At 42.5% G+C, this 9,956-nt stretch overlaps 3 protein-coding genes across 3 annotated transcripts; 2 read left to right on the forward strand and 1 right to left on the reverse strand.

Annotated features, from left to right (window-relative positions):
• Positions 1-890: 890 nt before the first annotated feature.
• On the forward strand, positions 891-3,001 carry comtd1 (catechol-O-methyltransferase domain containing 1). The gene is made up of 7 exons (XM_079560160.1): positions 891-951; positions 1,015-1,136; positions 1,247-1,352; positions 1,434-1,552; positions 2,295-2,349; positions 2,571-2,704; positions 2,775-3,001. Exons 1-7 carry the CDS (start codon positions 900-902, stop codon positions 2,925-2,927), a joined length of 741 nt encoding a protein of 246 aa, XP_079416286.1. The 5' UTR covers positions 891-899; the 3' UTR covers positions 2,928-3,001.
• Positions 3,002-3,568: 567 nt separating this feature from the next.
• On the forward strand, positions 3,569-5,999 carry LOC306965551 (neurofilament medium polypeptide-like). The gene is made up of 3 exons (XM_079560029.1): positions 3,569-4,618; positions 4,699-4,823; positions 5,413-5,999. Exons 1-3 carry the CDS (start codon positions 3,737-3,739, stop codon positions 5,951-5,953), a joined length of 1,548 nt encoding a protein of 515 aa, XP_079416155.1. The 5' UTR covers positions 3,569-3,736; the 3' UTR covers positions 5,954-5,999.
• A 674-nt stretch (positions 6,000-6,673) lies between these two features.
• vdac2 (voltage-dependent anion channel 2) lies at positions 6,674-9,956 on the reverse strand. The gene is made up of 9 exons (XM_079559646.1): positions 9,809-9,956; positions 9,160-9,231; positions 9,037-9,086; positions 8,617-8,769; positions 8,481-8,533; positions 7,974-8,201; positions 7,747-7,897; positions 7,603-7,660; positions 6,674-7,440 (listed from the first exon to the last, which is right to left on the reverse strand). Exons 2-9 carry the CDS (start codon positions 9,224-9,226, stop codon positions 7,349-7,351), a joined length of 852 nt encoding a protein of 283 aa, XP_079415772.1. The 5' UTR covers positions 9,227-9,231; positions 9,809-9,956; the 3' UTR covers positions 6,674-7,348.

Raw genomic sequence — 9,956 nt, forward strand, 5'->3', positions numbered from 1 at the left:
ATTTGTGTCTGTGATGTTCCTGGAAGTCTCAGCGTTAAACATAGTAAAACTAAAACTTTCCTCACGTTTGAGTTTGAGGAGCTATGGTTACCACGGCATTTGTCACAGAGTATTGATTTTGCACTCAAAATGAAACATAAAAATGTCTTCTTTACAATGATACCAAATACAAAGGTGAAAATTATTAAGTGTCATTTTTTTGACTTGGGGGTGGTACACTTCAAAAGCTGAAAACTATGATAAAGCTGTAACTCTGAAAAGGCTGTCATACCAAAATATAAAGTTCAGATATGGACCTACTTAAAAATCATTGATAGCCTTTGCCACCTTTGATGGTACTGATATGCCTGATTTGGGGGTTTGGTCCGTGGACTTTACTACAGTGTCTTCCGACGGGCCTAAGATCAACAATGAGAATTAAACAACTTCTTGAAGCAATTTCACTTATTGGTATGAACTGGAGGGAAATATTTGTCATAGTGTCATGTGTATTCATTTTCATACAGACAGTGTGCTAGTGTATGCGTCAAAACCAAGAGCTGTCCAACACTACTGGTGCAAGGCATTAGATTACCAGCAGAGGTCCCCATTGAAATCCAAAGAGAGGTTTTGCAGCTTTCCCTACAACTTCACAAAAGATATTGTGGATAATAAGAAATCATTTAAGTCTGCCGAAGTTTCAAACAGCCAAGCTGTGATTCAAAGCAGTGGGAATGTATAATACAGTATTTACTCAAATAAAATGTTAAACAAAAAGCAAATGTTTACTTGTTGTAATTAAAGCAGAAAATCAATATATTGGGTCATAATTTCAAAGGTTCACTTGCACAAACAAAGATTGTGCCTGCCCCTCTAAGCTGTACAAGTAACAGCAGTCAGTTCTCGGCACATCCGCGATAATGGCTGTAGACATTAGTGCATTAGTTTGCATAGCCCTGGTTCTTTTCTCAGGTATGAGCTTATTTGACTGCATAGAATTCATTCTCCTAACAAAATCTTTGCCATGTTGTGTAGGGTTGTTGGGGCACAGTGCTTTTGTTGGGAAAAGTCACAGCGATGGTAAAGATGATCTGGTGCTGCAGTATGTGGTCAACAACTCCCTAAGAGAACACCCAGTACTCACCAAACTCAAACTGGTAAGACCAGAACTCGGAGAGAATCATGTGGTTTAAGAACTTGTCTTTTCGGTTTATAAACGCAACAAATGTGTCTTATCCACTTTAAAAACATCATTCATTTGTTTCAGAGAACTCTTGAAGATCAAGGGAGCAAGATGTTGGTTGCCAGTGAAGAAGCTCAGCTCATGGCAAACCTTATCCGACTGATCAATGGGACTAAGGCTATTGAAATAGGTTCAAATATGCTGCTTTGTGCTGCAATTAACATGCATACACAAGCCTAAATAGTGAAAACTTAATCATTTCACTTTGCAGGAATGTACACTGGCTACAATGCACTGAGTATGGCTCTGGCAATGGCAGACAATGGACGTGTGGTCGCTTGTGAAATACTGCAAAGCTATGTTGATATTGGTACGCCATTTTTCCAGGAGGTAAGAATTTACTGAATTAAAGACATAATTAAATTTAATTGAATTCAAATTCAGCCCGGTGGCTTTATAATGTAAAATATTCAACTGTTACTGGTGAGTTGAGACGTCAAGTTGCAATCTGCAATGTCCCCACCAGAGCGTGTCAAAGAAACTCGTAAGGAATTTAGGTTCATGGTCGCACATGGGGGAAACGACATGAGACAGAAGAATGCTCATGTCTCTATCTATCTATACCACAGTAATGGCATTGTTGTTCATTTTGGCAAGAAATTTCTCTACTGTGGTGACCAGATCCAGTTTAAGACACGTTTCAAACTTCCACCTAAAACATACATAATAAAGTAAAACCTCAGACAAGTATCTAAGTATTTTATATAACCTATAAGAATGCAACAACAAAATAAAGTTATTTATAAAGGTCTAGTATGGTACCAACTTTAGAAATTCAGTCTTTATTTTGCAATTTTAGAATTGAAAGCATTTTAGGTGTTCAGTGAGTCAGTGGTAGTCAAATATAGATGGGTGTGTCTGTCAGATCACATTAGTGCAGGCCACAGCACAGTGTCTCTCCCAATCCTGTCAGACTGTCTTCCCTAAATGCTGTGGACAGGACAAGGAAAGGTGTCTGCTCAGGAAACTGGGGGAATGCAAGCCTCGGCAGGAAAATCAAGATGTCTTACAGAACCACCTTTTTCCCTCTCTGAATGCTGATTCGCTTTGTGCTTTTTTTTTTTTCCTGTAGGCCGGTGTCAACCATAAGATAGAGGTGCGGCTCCAGGGTGCAGCTAAAACTCTTGGTGAGTGCTCTATCCTTATATAGCTATGTGCAAAAACATAAAAGGCAGCTATTTTTGCTTCAACTGTGCAGTAGAACATTTGAAAGAGTCGCCAACATTTCACTCTACATCTAGGAAGCATCCTCATGACCAAACCAGCCATGAAGAAGCTCCATGAATAACTACCTAGATGACAGAAATTGTAATAATGTTTTGAATGTAACATACTTATTATGAACTAGATGAGCTATTACAGGCCGGTGAAGCAGGAACCTATGACTTTGTGTTTATCGACGCTGACAAGATCAACTACGACACGTACTATGAGAAATCACTTGAGCTGATCAGGACAAAAGGAATCATTGCCATCGACAATGTAAGCACACCATTATAAAACTGCCACTAAATACAAAACAAACACATAAATAAACAATACATTCTGTCAGGTGCTGTGGAGTGGGAAGGTCCTGAATCCTGCTGAAGATGATGTCAGCTCTAAAGCTCTTGATGCTCTCAATAAGAAGCTGCACAAGGACGAGAGGATTGATCTGAGCATGCTCACTGTGGCTGACGGACTCACCATCGCAATCAAGCGCTAAAGGCTCCGTAACAGTCAACCCATTCAAGACAAGATATACTAGATTGAATGTTGGGATGCATTTTGAAACCAGGAATAAAATGCATTTGTTATTGTTGAGAGAAAATAAAGCTTTGTGGGAAAACGCTTTGTGACATCATCTGTCTGTCTGTGAAAGTGCAATACAAATGAAATTCCCTTCTCTTCTCTCAGGATTCAACACATATCATATCATGTACAAATTAAGCAAAGCAACATTGCCTCAAAATGCACCATAATCTACTTCCTGAACAAATGTTCTGGCTCAACTCCTGCAGAAAAGTCCCTGAGAACTGCTTTGCATTCACCCACTGCTCCATGCTGAAGGCAATTTGATGCCGACAGGGAAATTTCTTAAAGGTGTAAGATCAATGCTTCTTTAGATGGTACTCAGGGTCATCTGCAATTTTAGACTATTCATATTCATTTTGGTTTTTGCTTTAGTGGCGCATTTAGGTGTTTTTTCTGGTTTACATAGTTTGCACTTGTTTTCATTAACTTCTGCGATTCAGCAGATTATAATGTAGTTAAGGCATAAAATATGTACAGAAGCCTACTTAAACCAATTGCTATTGATTATGACCACTCGGCTGGGATAACTCTATGTCAATGCCTTTGCGTCACTGTTGTGCGCGCGCCTCCCATTTGACCGTTGACTGATGCTTCACCTCGTCAGCACCTCGGACAGCTACAATGTGCTGCAGGAGCGAATAGGGGGCTTCATAAAAGCGCACGTAAACTCTCTTTAGCAGGATTTCACCCTATAGGCAGTAGCCCACCACGACGCACAACATGGACACCTTGATTCCGCATAGGAGAAGCGAGCATCTGCAGCGTCAGACCCAGCGCACAAGCAGGGGGCTGGAGCTAACTGCGTCCACTGCGAGGATGGACGAAAAAGCCCTGCTCCACGGGCTGAACGGTCGTCTGGCAGGCTTCATAGATAAGGTGCACCAGCTGGAACTGCACAACCAGCTACTGGAGAGGGAAATCGAGGACATTCGCGGGAGAGCGCAGTGTGTGTCGTCCTTGGAGGAGCAATACGGGCCGGAACTGAGGCGAATGAGGCAACTGGTTCGGGACATCACGCAGCAAAAGCATCAAATTGAGATTGAGCATTGTAATTTGGAAGAGGAGCTTTCAGTTTTAACCAAGCGACACGAGAAAGAGGCGCAAAGCAGGTCGGACGCAGAGCGCAACATCACTGTCATGAAGAGGGAGATTGATGACGCGTACCGAGCCAAACTCCAATTGGACAAAAAGGTGAACGTTTTAGTGGAGGAAGTCAAAGGTCTGAAAGAGAGCCACGAGGCCGAGGTTTCAGACATACTTGAGCACATACAGAGCACGGGGGATGACTTTAGAGCGCGGGAATTTGGGAACCCCGGCGTCACTGCGGCACTGAGGGACATCCGGACGCAACTGGAGAGCTACGTGTGCCGTGACGCACAGCGGGTAGAGGAAACCTTCACGTCCCAGTTCGCAAAGTTGACAGAAGCAGCCGAGAGCAAGAGGGAATGTCTGAGGGCGACCCAGCAGGAGATAAACGACTGCAGGAGACAACTACAGGGCAGGGATATCGAGCTGCAAAGCGCAAAGGGTACGAGAGAGGGGCTGGAAAAGCAACTCCGTGAAGCAGAGGATCGCCACAACCGAGATATACTTCATTATCAGGTAATGTCGCTCATGAGGTTGTTTATGAGAGACACACTGGCTTGGAATAAACTCAAGCGCTTTTTTTTTTCCTATCCCAGGACACCATCAAACAACTGGAAAACGAGCTCATAAGTTGTAAATTTGACATGTCCGGTTACCTGAGGGAATACCAAGACCTGCTCAACGTGAAGATGGCCCTAGATGTGGAAATACTGTCCTACAGGTAAGGCAAGGTAGAGGATTGAGCGTCTTGCCCAAGGTCACAACAGCAGTATACTGGCAGGACCTGGGAGAGTTGTGCAATACTCCATGTCATAAGTTGAATGAATTAAAGGTGCATTATGGAACTTTTTATGTGCTTTTATCAGTGTGTACTTGACTTTTTAGTAAACCCGTGGTCAGCATGGCACCTTTACTTTCCATCACAGTGGTCTCTGCGATGCAGCAGGATCAGTTGTTTTTAGAGTTTCAGGTAGGTGTTCTCTGATGCCCTCTCACCACAAATTCTACAAAATAAAATGTATCCTGCAAGCGTTGTAGAGGCCACCATGATCAAAAAGTAAAGGCGCCATAACCACCCATACAGCAAATGGGTCACTAAAAGGTCAAGTATGCACAAATTTTGTTTTTTCGCATTAAAAGTTCCACAATGCATCTTTAATGTAGGGTCTTGGTGCAAAACATGTTATCATTCCTATTTCTAACACCAGGACATTGCTTTTTTAGTGCACTGATCATTTGAAGAAGTGTTCTGTATTTGTTTTCCATTTCCCAGAAACAGATTTTGACTCTGTATCTTTGTCCCCTCATAGAAAGCTTTTGTGTGGCGAAGAAGCGCGCCTCTCCTCTGTGACCGACAGCCCTGTCTCTCTGCCCTACATCTACCACCAGTCTCCTGTGTATACCCTGCCTTCCATCAACAGACCAGGGGGTGCACACCGCCGACCCGAGCCCCAGTACAAGTTCGTGGAGGAGATCATCACAGAGACGACGCGGGAGATCGTCTTGTCTGAATTCGACGACCCTATCGAGACAGTGGTGGAACTGGATCAACGGTGTAGCAAAAGAGGGAGCCAAAGTGGTGGTGGTGAAGACGGTGGACAGGAGGATGATGAGCAGGAGCGTGACGGTCAGCAGGATCATATAGAAGCACAGGGAGACAGAGGAGAGGAGTTAAATGGAACGGTGGAGAATGGTGAGGATGGTGATAGTGGTGACAAGGTTACAGGGGATGAAGAGTCAGTAAGCTCAGAAGCAGATCCGAAAGTCAAGGCACAACTCAAACAGGATGATTTCAAGGAGAAAGGCGGTGTCCCGGATGATAGTAAGATGTCCTCAGATAAGTTAAGATAAGAGTAAATAGGTTTAGGAATCGGTGCAAAAGTTATACAGTAGTGTCCAGAGTAATTTTGGTAATATGACCAAAAGAGGATAACAATAACAAAATGTATTTAAAATGCTCTAGACATTTAAGAAAATCTTATTCATCTTGAGAGATAAATGGCAAAAAAATATAGTTGCCAAAGCACGGGTCAGCAGTTTATCAGTAGATTATTAAGGGGAAAATATGCTTCTAAAAGAGTAGACGTGTTAAAGACATAGATGAAAGTAACAATAGAATATATAATATATGCCTGAGGTACTGATTTGCCATTAGCTTAAACCATCCAACATTATGAAATAAGACACATATGGCTTAAATAAACAAATGTTGAAACTAAAGGGCATTTTGCATGTTTCAGAGACTGTAAAGAAAAACGATTATTTTGCTGATGAATAAAAAAAAATTATAAATGATGGATGTGGTCCAATTCTTTGACACCAACTTGTCATGTCATAGTTAATACACAGGACTACCGCACACATATCCACATGATTAACAGGTTAAATTTGAATAACTTATTTTTTTTTTCAGGACAAACAAAAAAATACATTAGCTCCGTTTGTATTTTTTGTTTTTAGAACGTGTCTTGTCCAGTAGCTGTAGTCACAATGGAACCCTTAATTACAGCGTAAATTCTTTCTGAACTACATTTTCCGTAAGTACAACATAGTTATATCAAACCAAATGTGTATAGTTCCAAGATTTTATTGAAACCTTATACAGAAGGACCTCCAAGACGTGGGCTTGACTGAGCCCAGTACAGAAGCTTAGAAGCAGCCTTTGACTCCCTTTAAATACATTTGGCATTGCTGTGTACAATCACCTATTCCCACAGTGTGAAAGAACAGTTCTGCTTGGCCAGCCAAGATTTCTCCCCGACTAAACAGAGTGAGCTTTAAGAGTTACCCCAAAACTGCCTAGTTTGAGGGAAGACCAGCATGGAACAGATAATAAACCCTGCTGGCTGATTCAAACAGTACAGAGCTTCAATGTACACAAACACAAGGGCAAAGTAATAATGTACTCAATAAATGCTGTTGACAAGACAGAGGAATATCAGATCATGGTGTTAGACTGAAAATGAATAGATTTCTGATTTACAAAATTGGAGTGGTTGAATATGCTGATAAATAACACCACACTGAGCTGATGACAGGGAGAGGTACTGTATTGACTTGATGGCAGTGCTCAGCAAACACGGTGACATGTTTTATAAATGAAGTAAAAACCAAAGAGGTACAAAGACTAGGTGTAAAGGGAACTGATGTTTGGAGTTGTCGCTCCTCATGATCTCTTGCTGGTTGACGGAGGAAATTCTTAAGGCCAGATTCTGATATTCCTTAGTCTCTTGCAGCATGGACAGTTTAGGCCTCCAGTTCCAGGCCCATCCCCAGTTTGTGTCCACCGGCATTGATGTTCTTTCCATCAACCAGGGCTGAAAGAGTGAGCTTCACACCTGTAGGCACATAAAAAAATGTTAAAATGAAAGCCACATTTTTACAGCTTACTTGGTTGAGACTGCACAAATTATGGAAAATATACAGGGAGCTTGGATTTTTCATTTTTTCCCCCACAAACACTGGAGGTTGATTGGTCGATCAAACTTATTGTTACATACCTGGTCTGAGAGACTGAGTGTAGCCAACACCAACAAGGCTATTGTTGTTCACTTTAGCCTAAAAACGTTAAAACAAGGAAAAACATTTTAGACAAGTTTCTTAAATGTGGCATTAGAAACATAACTTTCTTTATATCCACATACACTAATGGAGGCATCCTTGTCCAACTGGTATTTGGCTCCAATGCCAAAACGTGTGCTGTTGCTTCCAGCAGTCCACGACAGGCTGACTGCCGTCTCGAGGGTGTCATTGACCTTCTGGTAGATTGAGCCGCCAAACTCTGCTCCATCATTGCTATGGAAGAGAATCGCACTTGTCATAACATAATCTTGGTATACTATGTCTGAGCTGTGAAAACATTCCAACTTACACATTGGTGTGCAGTTGGAAGTCCCCTGTCTTGTATCCAATGGCGAAGTTGTTCTGGCTCATCTTGGACTTGGCGGTATCGAAGGTCATCTGGTATCCAGCTAACCAGCCCTCGTAGCCGACCACAGCAGCGCCGTGGATAGTGGGACCAGCAAAGTCGAAGTCCACGTCACAGCCCAGGTTCAAATACTCGCGTTTGTACGCAGTCTTAACTTTGCCGCTCTTTTTGCTGTGAAGGAAAAACATCAGTGAACACAAGCCGGTTTAATTGCCAACTACACAATGGAGGAATAATGGCAACAGGCTAGCTCCATATTGGGTCTGCATCACGTCCAGCCACAACCACTTGTCAGGGGCATGTGCAACAGAGCTCATATTACCAGTTTGACTCAGACCCAAGCAAGCGCTCAGTCCACCACTTATCCAGAGTTTCAAGGGATAGCAATAACTTACTTATTTGATTGTTTAAGTCGATGCTTAGGCAATACTTATGAATTATTACACTTACCCTGTGTTGGGTGCGAAGGTAGTGTCAAAAGTCAGCTTAAGTCCCTTAGCAATCTGCAAGAAACAACAGAACATGTAAAATTGGCCCGGTGTTTTAATGCTAATGAAGCTATAAAAACAGGGAACTAAGGTCCAACCTGATCTTCAATAGTGATTTCCGTTCCCAGGGTGTTGTCAGTGTTCCATTTCTCGGTGAAGGTCAGGCCATATTCTGCCCTCTTGTACTTGGTTTCCAGGGTGCCGGCCACTTTGCTGGTATCAGTGTTCGAGGAACCAGATGTTTTAAATTCCTGCAACAGAGATATACATTTTTTTAAATGACTATTTGAGCTATCCACAGAGCAGGTACGTTTCCAGCTCTCTAGCCCTTTCCAAGCAGCGTCTCAAAAAGGCATTCTGCCTTACTTTTTTTTTTTTTAAAGACATATCTTCCATATTTGTGACATAAAGGTAGCCCTCAACAACAGCTTTGTATTGATTTGGCACTCAAACTTAGCAAAAACAAATCAGCATTATCCATTGCATAAAGTTTGTAATGACAAACAAAATGACTTTACCACTCCACTGGCCGACTTTGTCTTGACATCAAGTTTCACCAAGCCAAAGCCTAAAAAAAACAATGCATGGTCAATATACAGTTCAAAGTTACATCTCTTTCGACTCATTGGTTACCAGCGTACCATAGCCTTTGTTGAAGATGTCCTTGGCGGCCTTGCCCAGGTCAGCATATGTAGGAGGTACTGCCATTGTGTCTGAAACAAGAACCACAGACAATAATAACAACAACATGGTAATAAGGTTTTGGACCATAGAGGACCAACTCTGATCTGACAACAGCAGCCGTGTGCCTAATGTTAACTACATTCTCGACTCTTCTGTCAGGAGAAAGGTTACTGACAGGAGCCATTTTAGTGTAGCTCGTAAGCCTTGCTCTTGTACTTCTTAACCCGTTTCTCCACATGAGGTGCTGATAAAGCCAGGCGTGGCAGGGCATATGCCTACCCTCATTACTCAGACGGTTTGATTAACACTTGCACTGACAGAGAGAGAAATAAGCATGAGCAGCCAATGCTAGTTCTTTCTAGAGCGCAGCTACAAAGTGAACACGACCAGGGATTATCTCATGAACCGTACTGCTTCATAACTAACGTGATATGTCAAACTTGTTCATATTTTTCCATGTGACAGGGTGCATGCTGAGTGGAGCTAAAGAAGCTAAGCTAACAGTGCTAGGCTCCATGGCACACGCGCCGGTAGCGCACACACAAATCGGTTGGCTTTACCAAAAAGTAAACAAACAGACTTCAAGTCAATACTCGGGTTGCTTACCAGTTGAAAATGGAGCTAAGTGTGCACTAAAGTGACTTTATTGCAGATCTTCCTCACACCGCACGGTAGAGGTAGGCGTCACCGGTTGGAGGGCGAGCTGAAGGAGACTGCACTGCAACGCTTTCCAAACTATCACATCCTGAAGGTC

The sequence above is a fragment of the Gobius niger genome (genome assembly GCF_951799975.1).
Source record: "Gobius niger genome assembly, chromosome: 7".
Classification (NCBI taxonomy): Eukaryota; Metazoa; Chordata; class Actinopteri; order Gobiiformes; family Gobiidae; genus Gobius; species Gobius niger.